We start from the raw sequence: 25429 nt of genomic DNA on the forward strand, positions 1-25429 counted from the left end.
TATTACGCCACATGGTATAAATGACAACTGACAAGGAAGCTATTTGAACATAAACTGGTACCTTTTACAAAATCTGCAGTTTGCACTTTTTTATTTACACACCAGTATTTTTTTTAGGGCAATCACATGATTTTTATTGTTGTTTATTCACTTTTTGGGGTATTTTCTAGAGCGCAGCTGTGTCTCATTGAGGCTAATTGAGAAAACCAGATGACCAAGCGAGCTTTAGACAGGTGGACATTTTCGATCAGTAACAAAGGGTCTGATTTAGATCTTGGCGGTACTCATGCCGTCCCTCGGTGGCTGCGGTTTCAAGTACTCCGTCAAGTTGACGGAGTCCCGCCCTCCGTATTTAGATGTGTGCAGGCTCTGCTTGCTCCATCACCGTCAAGCCGGTGGTATTTTGCCAAGCCAAATTTGATGTCCCCATTGTGCTGGCGTTGTCCTAGCAGCGGACTTCTGACGGAGTGAGTCCCTAATGAAGTGGAGACTGGTAAGTACAACTTATTTTCCTGTCACTACATAAATATGTTGTGTTTGCCTCAAAAACATATGTAGGTAATGAGTTATGGCCCTTTTTGTTACATATTGCATACCACACAAAAATACACACACTATTGAATGCACATCCACAGGCACCACACCTTCAAGCACCACAACAACAATACTACTTTGTAAGTGTCAATACAGGTGTGTTCAATTAACCTTGATAAGTAAGAAAATGAACACTACTGCATTACATATTAGAAATAATTGTATATAAGAGCAATGCAAAAATACACAAGGCTACAGCAATTGTCAACCTATGATTCATAGGATGACAATTGTAAAAGTTGCTTACTTTAGAACCCTGCAACAACTGAGTCATTTGGCTTCGTTGTGGAGTCAGAGCAGCAAAGAAGGGACCTGGTTGATTGGGTTCAAGACTAAAACGGAAGTGGAAAACACTTAAAAAGGTTTGTTCTTACCTCATTTCCTTCCATCCTGCCAACTTAAAGTAAGAGGTACACCCGTCACAGTTGTCTCGACGGAAAGCCACATCGTGATTAGCGCGGCGGTGATCTTAGCTGGACTCCCACCGGAAGCCGCTTCTGCCTATGGCGCTTTCGGTGAGAATTAATGGCGGTGTCAGCAGAACTCGGACGGTCTTTTGTTCATGGACCCGCCAACATCTAAATGAAGCGGGTGGACCGCCAAGTAGGTGGGTGGTGAATCAGTCTAAAAAGTGACGGCAGGACCATTACCGCCAAGATCTAAATCTGCCCAAAGTTTTATCCAGTTTGTGGAAACTAGTACCTCTTGGGCTATTAGGGGTGGGTTATCGTATTGAATCTAGTCAGCTAGAGGTGGCAGGATTATGTTACTTACCCTGTAAGCATCTGTTCTTGGCATGTAGTGCTGTAGATTCACATGCTTTGCATACTCCTGCCATCTAGTGTTTGCTCCAGATGCGTGCAAGTTGTTTTTCTTCTAAGAAGTCTTTTGAGTCACGAGGTAAAATGACTCCTCCTCTTGGTGATAATGCGCATGGGCATCGACTCCACTGTTAGATTGTTTTGATGCAGGCGGGCAAGAATGGAGTGTAAGTATCAGTGAAGAGATTTCCATGCATATGAAAAGATAAAAGGGACTGAAACAGCTACAGGTGTCCGGGGAGGAGGGTGAGTGCATGTGAATCTACAGCACTACATGGCAAGAACATATGCTTACAGGTTAAGTAACATAATCCGTTAATCTGTGGGTGTTGTAGTTGTATGGAAAGGTGTAGGTAGCACACATTAGCTTGTTGGTGTGCTAGAATATCCACACAATAATGCTTGGTGAAAGTGTGTTGTGTAGACCATGTTAGCTACCTTAAATATGTCAGCTATCGCGATATTGCCCAGGAAAGCCATGGACGCCCCTATTTTACAAGTTGAGTGTGCTCTAGGGGGTGTAGGTGAAGTTATTTTAGCCTTGACGTAACATGTCTGAATGCTTTTAATTATCCATCTAAAAATGCCTAATTTGGATTTGGGCTTACCTTTGTGAGGGGGCGAAAAAACAACAAAGAATTGATTGGTTTTACGGAAATATTTGGTTCTGTCAATTTAATACATTACAGCTTCTTTAACATCTAGTGTATGAAGAGCCTTTTCTACAACTGACTGGTTGAGGAAAGAAAACACGTAACTCAGCTGATTGGTTAAGGTGGAATAGAAGACCACCTTTGAAAGGAATTTTGGGTTGGTGTGAAGGACCACCCTATCCCTGTGTGTGTGTGTGTGTGTGTGTGGAAGAAAGATTCTTCTAAGGTTAGTGCCTGGAGCTCACTGACGCGTCTAAGTGAAGAAATGGCAATCAAAAAGACGACCTTCCAACATAGAAAGTGTAGGGAACAATTATGTAATGGTTCAAATGGTGAACCCATAAGTCTGGCAAGAACAATATCGAGATTTCATGCAGGTGCAGGTGGATCTTTGGGTGGAATTACTTTTTTAAGGACTTCCATAAAGGCCTTATTAACTGGCAGTTTGAACAATGAAAGAATTGCCGGTTTTAGAGATAGACAGCCTGTGTTGCTAGATGTAAGCTTATTGAAGTGAAGGCAAGGCCACAGAACTTTAAATGGAGAAGATAACAAACAATGTTTTGCACAGTTGCATTAAATGGATCAATGTGCTTATTACAGCAGTAAAATACATTTTTTTCCCATTTAGGTGCATAGCATGCTTTAGTTGTAGGCCTACGAGCTTCTTTCAGAATGGTCGTACATTCATGTAACCAAATTCTGGTAACCAAATTCTATGACCTCATAAGCCGAATTGCAAGGTTGAGCTTTATTGGATTTGGATGCCTGATTTCTCCATGGTTCAGAGTGAGAAGGTCCAGGATGAGGTCAAGCTTCTTGTGGGGAAGTACTGACAGTTGAGTGGTGTCGTGAACCTGGGTTGATGAGCTCAAGTGGGAGCTACTAGAATGAGGGTGAGATACAGGTGCCTGAGCTACCGAGCCAGAAATGGAAGGAGAGGGAGAGGTGGAAAAGCATAGTCAAATATCCCTGACAAGTTCATCCATAGAGCATAGCCCTTGGATAACGGGTGTGGGAACCTGGATGCGAAGACTCGGCATTTTGCATTGCCCGCGGTTCTGAACAGGTCTATCTGTGGAAACCCCCACCTGTGGAAGTATGGGAGAAGGACTTGGGGGTCGAATTCCCACTCGTGGACTTGTTGCCACATCCTGTTGAGGAGTTAGGCAAAGTCGTTGTCTGTTTCCAGGAGATGTTCTGCTAACAGCTAGATGTTGTAATGTATTACCCAATGCCAAATGCTCTGAGATAGGCATGATAACTGTAGAGAGTATGTTCCCCCCACTCCCCAATGTTTTTGTACACAGTACATGGCTGTCATATTGTCCGTCCGGACTAAGACAACCTTGCCTATCAGTTGATGTAGGAACGCTTTCAATGCTAGGTGAACAGCTTGAAGCTCGAGGTAGTTGATGTGGAGACCCTGGTGATCCTGCAGGTGAGCACTCCATCCTGTGATGGATGCGTCCGCTGTCAGAATGATTTCTGGAACAGGGTCAAAGGAACAGCTGCCCTTTTAACAATTTTTGTGTGTTCCATCACTGCAGAGAGCGATGAGTGCGGCTGTCTATCAATACTAAATCTGCTATCTGACCCTGTGACCAAGACCAATGGTGTGCCACACATTACTGCAGCAGACACATGTGTAATCATGCATGTGGTTCTTTTGCAATGCATGAGGCCATCATACCCATCGGACGCATTACTGTTCTGTCAGTAGTTGATTGTCTTGAAAGTGTGGTAGCGGTGTTTGGAAATTTGGAATCCTTGCTGCATTGGGATAGATTAACCTGTGTGTTTGTGTTGAGACTAACCCCCAAATATGGCTGAATACTACCTGTAAAGGTTGAAGATGGGATTATTGAATATTGATGGTAAGCCCTAGTTGACAGAGCAGGTTTATGGAGACCTGAGTGTGTTGGTGGCACAGAGGAAGGGTACTGGCTTTGATAAGTCAGTCTTCCAGATACGGGAAGACATGGGTGTGAGAAGTTGGCATGATATATGATGTCACTAGTTCTAGTGTACACCTTGTTTCAGTCCAAACAACCCTTATGGTGATTGGTTGTAAAGTCAACCTTATAGACCAGCTATCCTAGTGGTAGCATGGACAAGAGCAGTCTTAGGCTAAACTCTGTATGGCATGTGAAGCCAGCTGTTATACCATTATAATCCCTTGAATACCAAATGAAAGGACACCACACCAGATATATATAAAATTAGAATGTATTTATTCTAACATATACCCTCAGCACTCTTTATGAGTTCAGAGGTCTAAGCACAACAATTTCTTAAGTAGCATACGTTAAGTTACACAGGAAAAATACAGTTAGGCCCAGGGGCCACGCAAACCATATACTAAGAAAGTGGTATAAGTACCACGTCACGAACAGGGAGTAGGCCTAGGGCCTAGGGAATCACTGGGGCTACACTACCCTACCAATAGTTAGGAAGTGGGAGGCCCACGGGAAGCGTGTGCAGTGTGGAAACACACACGCGGGTTACATTAAAGTCAATGGGAATGTAGCAATTAGAAATAGGAAGAATAAGGACACTTCCGAAGTAACTAGGAGGAAGCAACTAGAGACTTAGACACTTGGATAGTCAATATCCACTGGAGCACCGGAGTACTCACGTTACCTCACCCACAGGAGACGGGTGCATAGGTGTGAAGATGTGTCGGGTGTCGTCGCTGGATCCTATGGATGCCTGAAGAACAGATGCTGGCAGGCGGCCAGGAGGAAGATGTCCGGTGGATCCGAGGATGGATCTTGAAGGAAGAACACCTGCAAGCAGAGGGGACAAAGTCTGGGTCACTAGCCAGTGACCGTGTGGAACCAGGAAGGAACCAGGCGATGTCGTGCAGAACACAGGTGATGTCTTGAAGCTTGTCTCTGCAGCTGCGTGGACCAGGAGGCGTCGAGGATGACCAGAACCAGGGTACGAGCTGTCCCACGAAGGATCTTGCTGCTGGCGGAGTCGACGTCCCGATTGGAGTCAAGAAGCCTTGGCAAAGGCAACCCACGCGGAAAGGGAAATTCGCTTCAGGTGCAGACCAGGAAGGTCTGAGGTGCTTCTCTTTCACAGGGAAGCAAGGGCCAGTCTGGAGGAGCCAAACCAGCGGTGGAAAGTCAAGGGTTCGTCGTCACTGTGGGTACTAGCCAACGGGCAAGCAACCGGACAGACGCGTCGAGCAGGAAAATGCAGAAGGGCCCCACGCAGAACTCGTGGAGTGTGGAGGGCTGATCTTCGGTGCAGATGGTGCTCGGGGTTGGGGCTTCTCAATCCCCAGAGCACAACTTCGAGGATGCCTCAGAAGCTGCGCTGGAAGCTGCTCGCCAATTTTCCCAGGTAGCCGGTCCCACGTCTCTCGTCGCCTCCACGGATCTCAGCTTGGCTGTGGATGTGGATCAGGGTCAGAGAAGACTGGAGGTCAAGGCGCTGGTCGGGCTCTGCAGTCGGTTCCTCGTACAACTTGGGCAAAGCAAACAGCAGGTCGCTTGTTGGTGCCTGTTTGCACAGGGTGGCCACTCCTTGGCCACAAGGGAGATTCTTCAGTCTTCTTATCGAATGACGAAGGTCCAGAGTTTCGTGTCCAGTTTCAATTCAGGATAATCCAAAGTCCTAGGGACTCAGCTCCCACTCTTATACTAATCTGGGGGGCTGGGTTGCCTGCTAGGTCCCTCCTATGGGTGGGACCAGGGAGGGGGATGGTTACACCCCCTTCCCTTTGTCCAGTTTCGCGCCAGGACTGGGGCTGGAGTGCCCCAGCACCGGTTTGAACCGGACTATGCATGGGACACCTTGTGTGCCCCAGGCAGTGTCTCATTTCTTTCATCCCTCCCTGCCCCAATACACTAAGCCCTGTCTAGGGTGGTGCTAGCACCTCCCAAGGCAGGAAACCTATTGTCCAAGCCTCCCTCGCTGGAAGGACTCCCAGCAGCAGGAGGTCAGACTTGTGTCTGTGGCAGCAGCATCCATTTTGTGATGCTGGGGCTCTGGTTAACTTTAACCGGGTAGTAGATCTTCAACATGTCTTCTCCCTCTAGAAGGGGGGAATACTATCCTCATCGCCAGAAATGGGGTCGGGGTAGTATTCCAAAGTGTTAGACACCTTACACGACACGTTTTGATAAAGCCAACTCATAGTTACCATAACCGCGAGGATTATAAGGCACTTTAAGAGTATATGGTAGGCGATATCATAGAACAGCTATAAGGACATGGTTCCGAAAGCTGCAGACAGGCTCAGCTCATGCTAGAGCACCATCTCACATGTTACCAAGCACTCTGCCTCCAGGATTGTTAAGGCCTGCCATAGGAGTGACTGAAAGGTTACCCATGTGTCTATATATAAGGTAGGTATAGGAATACTATACCTAAGCAAGGGGTGATTACACGACCTTGCCCCAGCTGAGTGATCAGCCAGTTGTGTCATGATGGGAGGCCAGCCAGGGGTGGCATAATACATGCTGCAGCCCCTGGTAGGCCTAGGGTACACCCATGCCCTGGGTACCTAAGGTATACTGTACAGGGCCCTATAAGGTGATCCTTACCAATTGGGTTATGTACCTAAAGAACATAGTATGAATTTAGAGAGAGAACAGCTGGGCTGTGGGTCTGATTAGCAGGCCCACAGCCACATCTAAGTCGAAAACGAGTGAAGCAAAAGCAAAAAGTGGGGGTGACCATAGGAAGCAGTCCCTACTCTCCTACAATGGGTATTTTGTCTGCGTAGATGTGCTGCTACCACTGCTAAGCATTTGGTGAACACCCGGGGTGCAGCAGTCACCCCGAATGGGAAGACTTTGAACTCATAATGTTTGCCAGCTATGACAAACCTGAGGTATTTGTGGTGTGCTAGATGTATTGGGATGTGAATGTAGGCTTCCTATATCTCTAGATTTGACAAAGTCGCCTTGCTGGAGAAGGGGGATTACGTCTTGGAGGGTGACCATATGGAAATGCTCTGACAGAATGTAATGATTTAAGGGCCTCAAATCCGGGCGTAATAAGCGGACCCTTTTAGGGATAAGAAAGTACAGGGAGTCTACCCCAGACCTCTGATGTTGCAGAGGAACAGGTGCTATAGCTTCTTTGAGCAAGACAGCTTGAACTTCCTGTTTGAGCAGTGTTTGATGTTCCAGAGAGAGTTTGTGAGTACAAGGTGGAATGTTTGGAGGTGTGTTGATGAGCTCCAGACAACAACCATGTTGGATAATATCTAACACCTACTGATCCAATGTTATGGAACAGCAGGTGGGGACAAACTGTTGTAATTGACCCCAACAGGTGTTAAATTATCGGGGAAAGAGGAAGGGAGTCACTGCTTCGTGGTGGGTGTGGCACCACATGAGGAAACATCTCTGCCACGACCTTTGAAGTTGTTACCCCTGTACGTACCCCTGAAATAGCCTCAGGAAGGGGAGTGGTGACTTTGCACCTGATATGATGAAGAAGAGGCATTGTAAGATGCTGCTTTTGAGCCTGCCCTATTTGAGGAGTGGGGAAAGAAGCCATGGGGAGTGGGTGTTTGGAGTGTACCCATGGACTGAGCAACCTCTGTCTCCTTCTTCATCTTCTCCAATGTTTGGTCAAATTGTGGACCAAACAGGTATTTCTTGCCAAAGGGAGCATTCAGACGTGTTAGTTGAACTTCTGGCTTCAAGCCAGATATATGCAGCCAAGCATGTCTGCATAACACACTAGTATTGATACCTCTGGCAGCTGTGTCCGCGGAGTCTAGGGCGCACATAATGGAGTTTTTGGAAATAAGTTCCTGTCCTCTTTTCCTATGTTCGTCTGGGAGGTACTGGAGGAGTTCTTCCATTTTGTTCCAGTAGGCACAATTATACCTGGCTAACAGGGCTTGTGTATTTGCAATCTGCTACTAATTTCCCTGAAGCATCAATTAGCTTAAACTCCTTATGAGGAGGTGGAGCGTTAGCTGTGGTTTGTAAATTAGCCCTCTTACGGGCATTGGACACAACTGAGGAATCAGGGGGAAATTGCCCAAGGATGTAGATAGGGTCTGAGAATGTGGCTTTGACTTTTTCTTGACCCTTGGAGCGATAATGCGTGCTCGCGCAGGGTCTTTAAAGATGTCATCCGTGTGATGCATCATGCCTTTCAACATGGGGAGGTATTGGGTAGCCCTTTGTATAATGGATAAGGTTTCAAAGAAGAAAACCTCCTCTATAGGCTGTTTATGGAGTAGGGCCTGGGGGTACACAGCAGCCCTGCTGATGAGTTTCTGATATGAGGTGGTGTCATCATGAGGCAATGGTCTGGCAGGGTACAGGTCTGGATCTGTGTCCCCCCCTTAGGATCAAATTCCTAATCTGGCTAGGTACCTGGTGGATGTGGTGCATTATAAGAATCATTCCCCCCCCCATTCCCACCTGTGAAGGAATGTGGGTACCCCTCGGAAGTGATATCTAAGGGATCAACCAGATAATGAGGCGGGGAGGGTGGAGGTGGGGGAATGAAGTGTGGAGGCAGAAGTGGTGATGGTGGAGGAGGGTGCAAGGGACTGGTAGCCTTGTCTCCTCCATTTAACAGGCACCAGTAAGTCTATTGCTTCTCCATAGGAGAGTTGGCATGTTGATGGAGGTGGCGCCAACACCACAGTCTTGGTTGAGATGCGGCCCAGTTTGACGCTGCATATGTATCGGTTTCTGGCGTGCATCAAGCCATTCCTCCATTTTATGGAGGATTAGTTCCACCGGAGTACCGGAGTCTGATTTTGATGCCAATCCTTACATTTTTGGTGCTGAGATGGTCTTTAGTTTCGGTCCCGAAGTGGTTGGAGTCTAAGATGGATAGGGTTGACTTGGCGTGGAAGCAATGGCTTTAGCTGTACTATTGGTGCCAAGCCAGAGGGCGGAGCATCTGTAGCAGATGTTTGGTGCCTTATAATGGCCTGCTAGGAGTGGTGGCCGGGCAGCCCTATGTTCGGTTGGAACCAAATGTTTTTTCAGTGGCAGGGCGGGGACTTCAGTACTCACAGTACACTGACCCGGTGGAAGAACTTGCATCTGGAGTTTGATCTCTAAGTCGGAGCCAGAGTCTACAATGGAAAAGGCCTCTTCCTCAGCTGCAGAGACCACATGAAGTTCCTCCTCTTCAAAATCCTGGTGTCCGCAGATGTCAGGTGCATCGTTGACCTCTCTCTGCTGCATCTCCCTTCAGTCCTGTAAAGTTTTGTTCAACTGAAATAATCGTCTGGCCTCGCAGTCTTCTTTCCTTTGATTGGGAGACAAGCACAGGTTGCAGACCAGGTGAAGGTCAGTCCGCGGGTACTTAGTGTGGCACCTCAGGCAGATACTTAATGGAGCGCATTCCATCAGCGCAGCATTTTAAGGTGAAGCAGAAGAGATACTACTAAATAAAAGAGGGCCCCTGAATATCCAATTTTGGGGAGAGGAGTGCAGGGGAAATCACACAAAAAAAAATTTCAAGGCTGGAAACAAACGTTTGTTTCCAGCCTTGAATTTTTTTTTTCGTGATGCCCCTATACCGAAGCCAATATATATATATATATATATATATATATATATATATATATATATATATATATATATATATATAAGTAACTCTAGCGTGATCTCTGCGCCTTAACTTGTTTTCACCTCTCCACTAGAGTTATGGCATTAGCCCCGTAACAATAAGTATGTACAAACAGTGGACTTCCGTAAAAGATACTGAAACTCTTTTTTGTTGTTTTTTAAGGCTATTTTTATTTATTCTTGGGTCGGATAGGCAGTAGTCACATGATCCAACATTTGGAAACTTCCACGCGTCAATGGCCCATAGAACTTGAGTGAGTTGATCTTTTAGATTTGGTTCATTTTTTTCTGGCCCATAATTTGTTCCATGTACTGTAATTTGATCCCTATGCTGATATTTTACCACTTTTTTCTATAGTTGTGTCCATGATAGATTCTAGTCATGGGCCCCCGCACGAGAATAGTGAATCATTGGAATAATATATTGCTGGGAGATAATTTTATCTCCTTAATATACTTATTCAACCAGAATTAAATTGTTTAGAATCATTTTTTACATATTTCCTGATACCTATATTGTGTCTCTATGTGTCCTTTTCAGTGGGCCCCATTTTCATTGTATCCTATCATCCTATCTCTGAGCCGATTCATCATTGAACCATTGGTTCATTACGGCCTGTCTTTATTAACAAAGTAGGTATAGAAATAGGACTTCCTATGTCCACTATCTTCATCATAATGCACAATCTATGCTTCTTTATTGTGTCTTTTTAATACCACAGAAGAATATTTTGGTATGTTGGTCCTCTACATCTCTTCTCTTTTTTACTGGGGCACTTTAGTCAGTTATTCACATCTTGTCTATATATTCTACTTGGCTATCCTATTGGCACACATCCCTGTATGCCATGGCATAAATCACCATTCGGGTGTCCTATTTGGTTATGTAAGCGCCAAGATATATTTGGTAGTATGTTTTATTTATTTATTTATTTATTTTTTATTTTTTTGGAAAACCTTTATTGCACAGAAAAATTCAATACAAACATGGGCCTACAACCACCAGGGCCGGCCGCTAATGTATACATGTTCAACAACATCAAGGAAGCAATGGGCCCCCTGGGGCTCAGCCGAATTGACAAAGTACTGAGTGCACCTCAGAAGTTATCCGGATACATACATTTTAGAAATACAAACAAAAAAGGAAAAATAAAATAACACCAAAAGACAAGGCGGAAACCATCGAAAAAGAGGCGTCTAACCACGGCTGGGGGACCACACAGTACCAACTCCACCCTCGGGTGGTCAATGAGGATGATCAAGGGGGAGGTGGGGGCGACGGGAGAGCCACAACCATCTACGGTGAAATGCAATAGTCCGGGAACCTCAGAATCAGGGGGACAAGGCAGCATCAGATGAGTCCACGAGGGGGGGTGTGCAGATGTTCCCACGGTACGCGTTCCACTGGCCCCAAATTCTACCCCACGCCCCCGGCTTACCCCGGGCCACATACACAGTCTTCTCTCTGCACATGCACCAGTCCATGTTCTCCTTCCATACTGACACGGTGGGAGGCCGCCGGGAGCCCCAAAGCTGTGCGATGTCCCTCTTAGCAACCATGTTCCCAAGGGCCGCCCACCGAGTCTGAGCCGCATTATAATCGTTAGGCTCCCACACGTTCAGCACACATCGGCGAACCTCAGGCAACAGGGCGACCCCAGTGACACATTCCATGACAGCATGCACCCGGCGCCAATACTCCGCAACCTTACGGCACTCCCAGAGAACATGGAGAAAAGTGGCGCTGAGCCCACAGCCGCGCCTACAGAGTCCGTCTTCAGAGAAACCCATCAGAACTAAACGAGGGCCCGTCACATAGACACGGTGGAGAATTTTAAGCTGGACAAGACGGAGACGCGCGGGTATGGCCACCTCCTTAGGGGAGGACAGCGCAGACTGCCAGTCCTCGTCGTCCAGTTCCACCCCATCCCCGATCCACGCCTCCCGCAGACGCACGAGGAGATCCGCCGAATGTTTATTCGTTTTTTATAGATAAGGGAAATAGTACTGTCGGGCAAGTGACCGTCGAGTATGCGGTCCTCGAGTGGCGAAGACACAGGGACTGCAGTCCCCGCCCGATGGCCGAGAGCAAAGCGTGGCGAACCTGAACGTACCGAAAGAACTCCCTCTCACTCAATTCGTACTCACTCTGCAGCGCAGCAAAGGATTTAACCGCACCCTTCACCCAAAGGTCACCAACTCTGCTGATGCCAATCGTGTCCCAACGCTCGAATCCCTTCGTCGTCCAGAGGCTTCCCAATCTCTCAGACGCAAACAAGGGGGTCGCGCCCGTCAAGCGATCATTCCAGCCCATGGCCACATTCGCAGCCTTCCATAAGCGTACTGCAATCTTAGTGGGACCGGTTAAGGTCCTCCCAGCTGATTGAGAGTAAAGCGCTCTGTTAAAGTTGCCGCCAGGCAACAAAAATCTATCCATTTCGAAAGCCGGATTCGGACCAGGTGAGTACGTTGCATGGTTAATAGCAGATAGCTAGGAAGCCCAATAGTACCTCCTGATGTCCGGGAGCGCGATGCCCCCGTCGTACCAGGGGAGAGTCAGTTTTGCAAGAGCAATACGTGCACGACCGCCCCAAACAAGTCTCCTTTGCAAGCTCTCTACTTCCCGGAAGTAAGCCGCCGGAATAATATCAAAGGAGTTCTGAAGTGCGTAAAGAAATCGGTGAAGAGACATCATTTTAAAAAGTGCTGCACGACCGAGGGGAGACAAGGGAAGCTTACGCCAACGGGCCACGTCTAACCTCAATCTCCGAAGTGGAGAGAGGAGATTATGCTCGTAGCGGACAGAAGGATCCAATGAGACATACACCCCCAGGTACGTAAAGCCGGAGCTGGACGCCTTAATGGGAAAACGAGAAGGCAAGAGAGGAAAGCCACCGGATATAGCATAGACACAAGATTTGGACCAGTTAATGATCAAACCAGAGTTCTTGCCAAAGGAAGTGAGGATGTCAAAGAGCACATTGAGCGACTTACGTGGTGAGGTGAGGTACAAGAGAATGTCGTCCGCGTACAACGAAACACGATCCTCGAAGCCAGGGGCCCACTGGATCCCTCTTATCGACGGTTCCCAACGGAGCCAAGCAGCGAGCGGTTCCAAAGCTAACGCGAAGAGCAGAGGAGACAACGGACACCCCTGCCTAGTGCCCCTCCCAAGAACGAAGGGCCAGGAAACCCTCCCGTTAACGACCACCTGTGCCAGCGGGGCAGCGTATAAGAGTTTAACCCAATTAATAAATCCCGCCCCGAAGGCAAACTTTGCCAGGGCGGCCCAAAGATACGGCCATTCTATCGTATCAAAGGCCATCGTGGCGTCCAAGGAAACCAAGATGGCCGGCTCTGAAAGATATTCCGCCCTTGCAAGTACGCCATGTAGGCGCCGCAAGTTAAGGGCCGTATTCCGGTGCGGGATAAAACCGGATTGGTCCGGATGCACCAGATCGCAAATAACAGTAAGCAGGCGGTTCGCAAGAACCTTGGCAAGGATTTTCGGCTCTGCGTTCAGCAGAGAAATAGGCCTATACGAGGCGCAACGGTCCCGAGGCTTACCGTCCTTGGGAATCACGACTATAGTGTCCAGGCGTTGGTCATCAGGGAGAGAGCCGAGTTCAAGCGACTCCGAGAACATACGACGGAGAAATGGCGCAAGTTTATCCGGTTGCAGTTTATAGAGTTCAATCGGGAGTCCGTTGGGGCCCATAGCCTTGCCTGAGCGAAGGGAACGAATCGCGGTTGCAATCTCGTCAACCGAAAGTGGGGCATCCATCTGCTCACGCTCCTCCACCGACAAGCAGGGCAAAGCAATATCCTTCAACAAGTGACGAGAGTCAGCCTCATCTCTAGGAGACACCGGGGAGTACACAGCACAGAAGTAGTCCGCAAAACACTCCACAATCTCACCAGGGTCAGTCACACTCACTCCCTCCGACGTCTGAAGCACGGGGACCACTCGATTCACTCTCTCCTTCTAATCAAGCCAAGCAATCAATTTACCCGCCTTATCCCCAGCATCATATAGTCTACCCTGCTGTTCCCTATACATTGTCCGAGCAGCATCCGTAACAAGGGACTTATATTCGAACTGCTTCAGGTTGAGGGCATGGAGCCCATCCTGAGTGACACCCGTCTCCAAGGCAGCCTCCAACCCCGATATCTCAGCCTCCAACGCAACCACCTCCCCGTTCTTAGCTTTCTTGGCCTCCACGATCAGGGATAGGGCGTGTCCTCGGAGGACCGTTTTGAAGGCCTCCCACAGGGACACTGAGGACAAGACGGACCCCTCATTCTCCAGAAAATACTGATCAAGCGACTTAATGAGACCCTTGCGAATCTTGGGGTCACGCAAGTACCAGGGGTTAATGGGGGCGATCCGCCCGGCGGATCGCATCCCGGTATCGAAGAGGAGCCACAATGGGGAATGATCGGAAATGCCCCGGGCCAGGTGCTTAACCTCCCGGACCCGGGTGGTCTGGGCCTTAGAAAATAATCTAGTCTGGAGAGACTCCCGTGGGCCCCGGAGTGGAATGTGTACTGACTCTGTGTCGGATGTATCAACCTCCAGCAGTCCACCAGACCGAAAGTGTCCAAGAACCTGCCGAGCCACGCCTGGGCGGCAGAGAGGGCCCTGGGAGGGTAACGATGTAACTCGCCAGAAATCACGGAATTAAAATCCCCCCCCACAATCAGGAGACTATCAGGAAGTTCAAGTAACATACGACCCACATCAGAGAAAGTGGAGGTCTGGAGGCCCGGGGGAACATAGACCGAAACCAATGAAAGAGTTTGCCCCTCCCACCGCCCAGTCAAAGACGCATAGCGCCCTCTATCATCAAGAGTAACTTTATCAATCTCAAGCGGGAGGGAAGAGCGCAGCAAGATGCCCACCCCTCTGGAGCCAGTGGTGAAGCCAGAGTGTGCGACCAGTCGGTAGCCCCCCCTGTTCATAGCATGACATACATTTCCCACCAAGTGCGTCTCTTGAAGATATACCACATCAGGGGCCAATCGACGCAAATATTGCAACACAACCCCACGTTTGATACGGTCCCCCAATCCGTTGACGTTCCAAGACATCAGTTTCAACCCGTCCCCCCCCATCCCAACACAAGAAGCTGGAGTCCCCGGGCACGCAGCCAGACACCTGAAACTGAAAGAAAACAATAACACCGCCTTGAAAAGAAAAAACACACAACCCATCCACCACTGCCACCCTCCCACCCCCACACCATTGCCACCCCCCCCACCCTGCACCCCTGCGGACTATACAGCCCCCCCAACTTGCAGTGTGCCTGTCGCCCTAACAATCCCATGCTACAAAAAGACCCTAGAGGAGGAAAGGGACCCGTCCCCGCCCGCTCCCAGACGAAACAGTAATAGACAAAATATACAATTGAAGTAGAACCTGGCTGAGCACAGAAGGAAATGTCAAAGTGGAGGGCCAAGAATTATTCCTGCAGAGGCCCACCGCCCTCGGCACCGCCAGTACGCCCAGTTCGGTCTCCCGGTCCCGGCAGGGAATCCAACCAGTCACTCACTGTGTCGGGGCGTTCAAAAAAGAGAGTCCGATCTTCATATTCCACACGAAGCCTGGCAGGGAAAAGCATAGAGTATTTGATGTCCAGATCTCGAAGACGGCGCTTCACCCCCTGAAAGCTCATTCTCTGTTTCTGAACGAGTTGGGTGAAGTCCGGGAAGAGGTTGACGGAGGAATTCTCATATTTAACTGGGCCGTGCACCCTCGAGGCCTGCAAGATCGCATCCCGGTCTCTGTAATGAAAAAGTTTTGCAATGATAGGCCTCGGGGGAGCGCCTGGTCGAGGCCTACCGCCCGGGACACGATGGGCACGCTCCACGGCGAAGAACTTGCTCAGGCCTGAAGGAGCAAGATGATTGAGGATGAGGTCCTCGACCATAAGGTCCACCGGACGATTGTTGGAAGTCTCCGGTACACCTATGACACGGATATTATTGCGTCGTGCCCGACCTTCGAAATCCTCCAGCCGCCGGGACATCGCGTCGTTTGCAGACTTTAGATCGCCAAAAGTTGCCTGGAGGTCTGATACATCCGTGACAAGAGTGGATGTCCTCAAGTCCAGCAATTGAACCCTCTCGTTAGTCTTAGAGAGATCCGCCCGGATTAACGTAACATCAATGGCAACCGTGTCAATTTTACGGGCCAGAGCCTCGTACTGCTGGGCGATGGTCTCCCTTATGCCGTTGATAGCGCCCATAACGTCCTGCAGCGACAAGTCCGTGGGGACGGACGGACCCCCACCGGAGTCCTCCATGACGGCACCCGCCGGCCCGGGGGTCCCTTTAACCTGGGTATAGCGATCCATGATGTTACTCTGGACTGGTCCTCCACGCAGGGATGTCTTGGTCTTCCGTTTCTCGGGATCCCCCTTGCCCCCCATGTTGGGCGATGCTCACCGGTGGGGTCCACCCGGACCGATAGCAAAGGGGCACCAGCAGATCAGACACAGACTGTCCGAGAGCCCGCTCGGGAGAGTTGAGAAAAAGGCACAAATCAGTCCAGAACCAAGGCCGGAGGACGCCCCAGCCGTGCAAAGTAGCTCCTCGATCAGGACATGCAGAAGTGCAAAAGCGAAACTGAAAGTGGGTGCGCGGTCATTGGCAAGGCTCCGATGCCGTTGTTGTTCAACTACTCCCCGGCCCCACGGTTCACCAAAGCACCGGGCACAGCTTCCAGGTGGGCCTCCAAAATGCAAGACGCTGTATTTCAGGTCTCCCCAGTCCGATTTCCGTTCTGAGAAGAGTTATGGATTCAGCCAAGGTTCATCTTCCAGAATCCGTCCACAAATCCAGGATAATGTCAGGATAAGTTGCGAGGAGCGGCAAGGGTCCGTGGAGCCCTGTGCTCACGCGACCATCTTGGATGCGCGCAAAGCTCCTCCTCCCAGTTTTTTGTGTGTTTTATATTTATATATGCTCTGTTTCTCATTATTGTCCACAGATTATATATATATGCGGTTATAAATATTGTTATTAAGGAGTCCCCGACAACACTACGTGTGTGTGTGTGTCTGCCAAGAGAGAAGACAAACTCTAAGGCCACGGACTCAACAAATGCACAACACAGAAGATGTGCCAACTACAAGCGGAGGCAGAGGCGCAAAGCAAACAAGAGGCATGCGCAGACCCTACAGAAGAGGTGGCAGGAGAAACTGGTAACACCATTACAACAAACACTCAGCAACAACAATACTATTATCAATCTGTCAAACATCAGCTTGACAAATCAAGAAATGAATATGCTAAATCTAGGATTGTCATATGCCCACAAAGTGAACTTTGATTATGCCTCAACAAGATTAGACATCTATAAAGGTGTCAGAAAATTAAAATTAAAAAAATATCACTGTCTCATGAAACCCAATAAAGACAATGATAATACTCAAAAAAAGACGACACAAGTCAATGATGGCAGCAAAAGTTCACATGCATCACAAACAGATCAAGAATTACTACAAACAATGGAAGAGCTGTGGAATGAAAATGCTAGTGGTGGGTTGTATGACTCAGAACCGGATTTTAGACGAGCTGGGAATACAAGAGAAACTATATCTACGCCATTTAAAACTAAATCTACCTTTAACCCTATCATGATCAGAGATGCAATTGATTTATTTCATGAATCTACAATAGCAGACATAAAAAAGCTTAACAAAAATATTGTCAGCAAAAAGAGGGTTATCAACAACAAAGACCAGCAATATCGCAATTTAATCAAGAAACTGAAGGACAACAAAGATGTGATAGTACGCGGCAGCGACAAAGGTGGCAATATAGTTTTATGGCCAAGAAATCTCTATGAAAAAGAAGCATATAGTCAGCTAAACGACAGAATATGTTATGAACGGAGTAATCAAGCAAACCTGACCAGTTCATATAAAGAGTTCCACGCGAAATTATCTGAGTGGAGACAAGAGAATTTAATCACAGGAGAGGAACATAAATACTTGAGAAATGAGCATCCGATTACACCTCTAATTTACTTCATTCCTAAAATACATAAAAACCGAGACAATCCCCCTGGCAGACCTATCATCTCGGCTATGAACAGTTTATTGGGACATACTACCAGATATATTGACTTTTTTCTTCAGGATTTTGTTCAAAACCTACCTAGTTATGTGCGTGACACAAGCGATTTTTTAAGGCAAATTTCTGAATTTGAGTGGCAAGACAACTATTTATTGATGACATTGGATGTAACCTCACTGTATACATGCATTGAACATCTAGATGGAATAGTAGCTATTAGACATTATTTATCTAGAAGATCTGCTAACATGAAATGTCACAGTGAGATGCTAATAGATATGATTACATTTTGTCTATATAACAACATATTCATGTTCAACAGTCAGCTGTACCGACAGCTAAGAGGAGTTGCCATGGGAGCCAGTTTTTCTCCCAGTTATGCATGCCTACACATGGGCAAGTGGGAGGAACTGGTTCTCATGGATACTCATAGAGTTAACATGTTGAACAATGTGAAAATGTGGAGAAGGTACATTGATGACCTGTTTGTCATCTGGCAAGGTACAAAAAGAGAAGCTGAGGATTTCATAAATAGCCTCAACGCCAATGACATCAATCTTAGATTTACGGCCACCATAAGTGCGAACTCTGTAGAATTCTTAGATACTCAGGTATATGTTGAAAACTGTAAAATTCAAACCAAACTATTCAGAAAACACACGGCTGGGAACTCAACACTACATGCTAGTAGTATGCATCCAAAACATCTAGTGAACAGCATACCCTACGGAGAAATGCTAAGACTACGAAGGATATGCAGCAATGAGAATGAGTTAAAGAAAGCCCAAATAGAAAGTAAAATGAGATTTCTACAGAGAGGGTATCAAGAATCAACTATTGATAGAGCGATCAAAAGATCTTGTGCGAAAAGTAGGAATGAAACCTTAAAACCCAAAGAGATTAGAGTAGAGAAAGACAAAGGAACACAGGGGGCCAATGACTATCGTATGATTTTAAAATTCAATAATCAACACAAAGAAATTAAGAAAATCATCCACAAAAATTGGGCGATGGTACGATGTGACCCTATTATTGGTCCCCTGGTCCCTGTGAAAGTCCCTATTACCTACAGCAGAGCACCATCAACCAAGGACAAAATCGTTAAAACAAATCCTGAAATCTTGGAGAGAAATAATTGGTTACAAATGAGAAAGGGTTTTTATAAATGCAAAACATGCAAGGCATGTACACATGGTATCAACAGAAACACGTATAAAACTCCCTTCAGTGACAGAGAGTTCAAAATAGACAAACTATTAACATGCAAAACAGAGTTTGCTGTGTATGTGTTACAATGTACCTGCGATTTACAATATGTTGGGAGCACAGTGCTACAGGTACATAAACGTATTCTTCAACACCTACGTGCTATAACAAATCAGGACAATACATACCCTGTAGCACGACACTTTAAAGACAAGCACAACTCTGATAATACAGCCCTCAAATATTTTGTTATAGATTCTGTACCGCCCAGTAGACGGGGGGGTGACAGGGTCACCAAATTGAGAAAACTTGAAACAAGGTACATACTCCAATTAGATTCTAAGGTACCATCAGGATTAAACATCACTGAAGACCTTCACACGTGTCTAAATTAGGAATTAAAAACTAACTAAAGTTATATCATAGCTGTACAGGATTTGCAAAGCACATCAATTAGTGAACATACAAAGGCTTGGATAGAATTATGTATAGGTATTTAATTATGTATATGTGAATTATATGAATTTTAGCAATAATTTTTATATATTTATATATTTATGTCTTTTATATATTTATATATTTAAAAATTTATAGTTTTTTGATGATATGCAACGGTGTGACAATGTTTATTTATGTATGTACCTACCATGTTGAAATCTGCACAGGACACTTTCAATTTCTCTAATAAGATCGCTTATCCATAACTACATAGGTATATGTGTGTGGTTATTTTACATATTTAACAAATTTTTAGATATTTTAGAGATTTTAGAGATTTCAGAGTTTTGTAAGTGTCTATTTTTAGAAACCCTATTGTAACCATCCCTTCAATTACATACTTCCAATTACATATAACAAACTGCAAATCAATTCAATATATGTTAAGATTGAAATCATCACGAACATATCTGATCAAAAGGAGAGAAGGAAAAAATATTAGAAAAAATATTAGATGTCAGGTAATTTTGCACTCACGCCCAAAACTCTTTTTGCACTTAACACTAGGCACTTTTATTCACAAATCACACATTAAGCACGTTTTTTGCACAGCATATATTTTTTGCACAGCATACATTTTGCACAGCTCAATACGGAAAAAATTATAATGGTCGAGGATGTTGATTTGCATAGGGATTTAACCCAACATACAGGTTCTGTGATAAACAATCTAGGTATTTTACCATGATTTTACCACAAGGGATAAAACAGAACAAATAATAAATGTATCACCAATTGTGAAATATGTTTATTAACAAACGTCACAAATGTGAAAGGTATTTACTGTTTTTACATTTATTTAAACAACGTTTGTCTTCTATGTTCATGACCATGTGACCACTCGTAACAGCTGTGTATTATAGTATTTAAGAAATGATTGGTAGCGACCACGTCATGTGATCAAGGCTCTACGGAGCTGAAACGCGTTATGGCGACGGTGAAATAAAGATTTTTTAAGCACCAAGTTGGGATCCGTGTCCGTTACTCTGGAGAAAGCAAACAAGGAATCTTCAACGGCTACAACGTGATATATATATATATATATATATATATATATATATAGATATAGAAATTCTGGATGGGATTTTTGACCACCTGATGATTTATACCTCCTGCGTCCTCACGAAGGAACTGTTGGTCTTTATGTCCACTCCGAAACGCGCGTCGGCGCTTCTTGTCAGCTATTTTAAGTTTGACAACTTTGAAAAGATGTTTCTTGTCTGCTATTTTCAGCTTGACATTTGCGAAAAGATTGTAATTGTGATTTTTGTCATTATTGTTCATTAGATGTATTTTTCTTTTTTCTTTAAGTACGTTTGGTATGCAAGTTGTGTCTGTGTATATTGAGGTTGTTATTTTTATATTTATTGTGTATTATGTTTGGGTGGGGCTGTTTTTGTGATCTTTATGTAGAGAAACTATTGGAATTGTTATAATTGAATAATCATAGATATAACTTTCCTTAAAACTATTTTGATAAAATAAATTTAAGATGAAAATATTTTCTGTGGGACAATGATGTTTTCAATTATCTTTGGATGTATCACCTATTAATTACTGCATAGGGGGAGGTTTGTTGTTATTGTGAAGCAGAAGAGATAGAAACATAGTAGAAGGGCGAGGCCTGAAGAGCCGCTGTTGGAGCGCATCGATCCGATGGGCAATAGTTTTTACATTTCAAAACGCAAAGATGGGAACTAGTTTTATAACAATAACGACGAGGGTAAGGGTGAATTACAAACCAAAAGGAGTTCGAAACGGTCTTGAACTGGAGCGCAGTAATTCATGTCCGAACCTGACAAAAGAAAGAAATCAATCTAGCAATAGAGTTGATGCCCATGCGTGTCATCACCAAGAGGAGGAGTCACTTTACCTTGCGACTCAAGAAATCTTACAAGAAAAACAACTTGCACACATCCGGATCCAATACTAGATGACAGGAGTATGCAAAGCATGTGTATCTACAGCCTCACACGCCTCGAACCGCTGTGTTGCAATTCCAATATCTGCACAAACTAGGAGTCTCTTGAACCAAGCATTATAGAAAGAAGCAGCACAGCAAACCCTGTACCACTGTTTCATCATTATTCTCCTGGTTGATTGGGCTTAGATCCCATGTAACTTATTGGGATTCCGCCGACAGATTCAAAGGGTGTTAGGATGGGGTGTGTAGTGTGCCCAGGTGGAACTCTACAACAGACTTCTTAAACACCCCCCACCCCTGCCATGAATGCCTAACTTCTATGGAGGAGTAAGTTAGGTAGGACCAGGGGTACACAGATTAGAGCAGCATCTGTCTGTGGGTTCTCTTGAGTACAACGACTAGATAGACTAGACAGCTTTAAATGACTAAGGACCTCCCTTTGCACACACCAGCCATGTCCATTACCTGTCCTATAGGTGTCAATAGTCTTAAACTAAACGAGGGAAGAAGCCCAGACCCATGTCACAAGGAGCGTTAATTCGATTTCCTGAGACACATGTTGTTTGTACTGGTCTGTGCTGTGCTCAGAGGACTTAGGGTTGGTAGAAGTGATTGCCATGCCTGTAGGAGGGGCCTTTGGGAGGTAGCTCCCCTGTGTTGCTTCTCTGACACCTGCTTGTCATCTCCATCTTTCCACAGCCCTGAACTACAGAAGAATCTCCATCATCGGACACAGTATGGGTGAGTGCACTATCGGGGGGGGAGGGGGAAGAGACCAGAGGGTTGCAGGAATTCGGAGCTCCCTGTATTATCGCCCAAAGTGGCCCCAGAGGAAGTGTCTGGTCCAAGCAGCCAACGCTTTTGCAGTTGCTCCTACACCACCTCTTCATTTGAGACTGTTGGACCTGGCCCTTTTGGCCGGATGGTCCCTAGACTTTTCGCCTTCCACCTGTACTTTTTCTGACCTGTTGTTGGCTATTTTATGACTCTGGGCACTTTACCACTGCTGTTCAGTGCTAAAGTGCATATGCTCTCCCTACTTAAAATGTATATGTTGGTTGGATTCCATGATTGGCTTATTTGGTTTACTGTCAGACCCCAGTAAAGTGCACCAGGAGTGCCCAGGGCTTGTAAATACAAATGCTGCTGGTGGGCTTGCAGCACCGGTTGTGCCACCCACAGAAGCGGCCTGATAAAATGTATCTAAGGTCTGCCATTGCAGAACCTGCGTGCAGTCTGGCACTGTCATGCTGACTGGGTAAGTGCACACACTTGCCAGTCCCTAAACCTTCCCTTAACTTCATATTAGTCACCCTTATGGTAGGCCCAAGGGCAGGGTGCATTGTAAGCATAAGGTAGGACAAGCCCTGATGTGTGTGGCATGTCCTAATAGTGAATTACAGCTATTTTCGTTTTTCACTATTGTAGGGCTACCTGTTCTCCATAGGCCAGAATGGGCTGTTAGAATTGTTACATCCTATGATCCTAACAGACCCAGGGAACATGGTAGAAATTCGAGTTTAGTATGCCTAAACTCAGAATAATAAAATACATATTTTAGTAAAGTTTATTTTAATATTCTGTGTTTGCAAATACCACTTTTAGAAAGTTGGTATTTGCTTGCCTGACCATTTCAGCCCGCCTCTGCTATGATGTGTTTCTGCCTGTCTGGTTGTGTGAGTGACAGGGCTGGGGAAACCCAGAGGGGCAGGGCTAGGTAGCCTGGTGGTGAATAGGAAGATTGGCAGTCAGATGGGTGGGAGGAGTACACCTGGGCTCTGAATAGGGTTGTGCTCTGCTACCACAATGCTGGCTCCACCTCCTGCGGAGCGGCTGATGTCTCTGCCCTGCACCCTGAATAGAAAGGCAGAGTCATGTCAACAGAGTGCTCAAGAACTGGTTTGGACTGGGCAAAGGCCCCTCAAACCCAAGGGAACAAAGGAATTAGGGGTATAAGTATTGGGACCCTGCTCCCAAGAAATTAGATCCTGCTGAAACAAGAAGAACCTCTGCCAGAGGAGAAGGAACTGGGAAAGCTGTAGGAGGAGTACTGTCCCTGACCTGGGGGATTGGCCTGCAGTGGTTGCCTTGCTGCTGAAGGAGAGGAGAAAGACTACTAGAGACTTTGCTTCAACTTGTGCTTTAAAAAGATCGCCAAGGGCTTGAACTGAGCTTTCCCCCTGAACGAAGTCCCAGGACCAGTGGACTTCACCCCCAGCTCCCCAGAGTCTTTTGGAAGTGCCTGCTGCTGTTGTTGGGCCTTCTGAGGGACTGCGTGTCGCAAGGAGCTGGAAGCGCGACGCAAGGAAGAGAAGCGTGCCGCCATCGGAGCTGTTGCCGTCGCATCTCGCAGAGAGTGTCGCCGCTGCAGCATCGCATCGAGCGGAAGCGTCTCGCATCATTCCAGAAGTGTCTCGCAACGCCGAAGAAGCGTGTCGCCATCGCAGCCATCGTAGCTGTCGCATTTTACCGCATCGAGAGGAGAGTCTCGCATTGAGGAGGAAGCGTGTCGCCATCGCAGCCATCGTAGTTGTCGCATTGCACCGCATCCAGAAAAGCGCCTCGCATCCACGGAGAAGCGTGCCGCCGCCGGAGCCGCTGTCGTCGCATCTCGCAGAAGGGGCGTCGCCGCTGCAGCATCGAATCGAGCGGAAGCGTCTCGCAATGTCGGAGAAAAGTGCCGCTGCCAAGGCCGCTGTCGTCGCATCTCGTCAAGGGTGATGCCGCTGTAGCTGACGCATCAAGTTGAGTCTTCTCGCAACATCGGAGAAGCGTAACGCATCTGGAAGATCCCGTCTTTATTTCTTTTGCACCAAGAACTTCAACGCATCTGCATCGCTGCAACACTTTCGTTGCCCTGCGTGTTGCATCTAAGGTACATTGACTTAAAGTGTCGCATTTAAGAACTTAAGAGAAACTAAGCAATCTTCTACCAACTAAGCAACCGTATTGTTGTATTTTTAATCGTTTAATGGTCTTGTGATAATCCTATATAAAGAATCCTTATTTTTAATATAAATACCTGTGTGGTGTCCATTTGTAGTGTTGTCACTTGGTTACTGTATGTGTTCACAAATGCTTAACCTATAACGCTCTGAGATAAGCCTTGTCTGCTCGCGCCAAGCTACCTAGAGGGTGAGCAGGGGTTGTTTTAGTAGTGTAACCCCTTTCCCTGACTAGAGGAAGGGTTCCCTGCTTGTCACAAGTACCTACCTGTGCCAACCAGAGAACCCGGATTCTAACAGAGACCCATTGCACTGCATACAGCATGCCTGCTTGAGGGATCCCCCTGCATCCTACAATTTATATCTATAATAACTATAGTCCAGCATAGTAGTTCCTGCAGCGTCCCCCCCACAAGTTTGAGTTCTCAGCAGCCAGCACTTGACCTCTAGCCCTTGACTGCTTCTTTGCGCTGCAGTCGAGTAACGAGCCTCTCATCTTCATATTTCACAGGTGGAGTCATCGGAACCATTGTGAGTATTGGCTCTCCTTTTCTCAGTACAGGGTTTTGGGGTACAGGAATGTAGTGCAGTGATCAAAGGAAAGGAGGCACATGGGGGTCACATAAAGTAGAAAACCTCTCCCAAAACACACCCAGGAGAAATCTGCATTAAAAAAGAACACTCTCTGCTAATGCCTAATCCTCCGACTCCTTTTTTTGGGTTAATTGACAGATTTTTATTTTTACAGAGTTTTATATAGCGCGAACTTGACTAGAATCCGGTATCAGAGCGCTTTACATAGCAACAAATTGCATTTACATGAAGACACATTATTATTATTATTTTTTTTCGTTAGGCATGGGGAGATTAAGTGATTTGCCCAGACTCACAGGATGTTCAGCCTCATTGCCGAGACACAAACCCAGTTCCCTATTCGAGGTCGAACGCCCTAGCCGTTAGGCCATGGGTTTTTATATTGTGCACTGACTGCGGTACAGTCTCTGAATAACATTCCTGTGTCATCTACCTATATGTCTTTCCACATTTCTCACTCATTCAGCCTCCTTTTTATCTGTCACTTCCAAATACCAACCTTGTCCCCAGTTCTTCCACCCTTTATGGGGTTTCAATCATG

The 25429-nt window shown here is 46.4% G+C and overlaps 1 protein-coding gene across 11 annotated transcripts in view; it reads left to right on the forward strand.

Annotated features, from left to right (window-relative positions):
* Window positions 1-25429, forward strand: part of LOC146833373 (serine hydrolase-like protein) — a 143439-nt gene that overhangs the window by 80152 nt on the left and 37858 nt on the right. For 10 of the 11 annotated variants that reach the window (XM_085601165.1, XM_085601160.1, XM_085601167.1 and 7 more), the window contains 2 exons: window positions 22049-22090; window positions 24806-24825. In XM_085601165.1, the coding sequence (XP_085457291.1) occupies window positions 22049-22090; window positions 24806-24825 (62 nt within the window). The remainder of the gene's footprint in view (window positions 1-22048; window positions 22091-24805; window positions 24826-25429) is intronic. The other variant, XM_085601161.1, reaches the window with a different exon arrangement.

The sequence above is a fragment of the Triturus cristatus genome, chromosome 4_2 (genome assembly GCF_964204655.1).
Source record: "Triturus cristatus chromosome 4_2, aTriCri1.1, whole genome shotgun sequence".
NCBI lineage: Eukaryota > Metazoa > Chordata > Amphibia > Caudata > Salamandridae > Triturus > Triturus cristatus.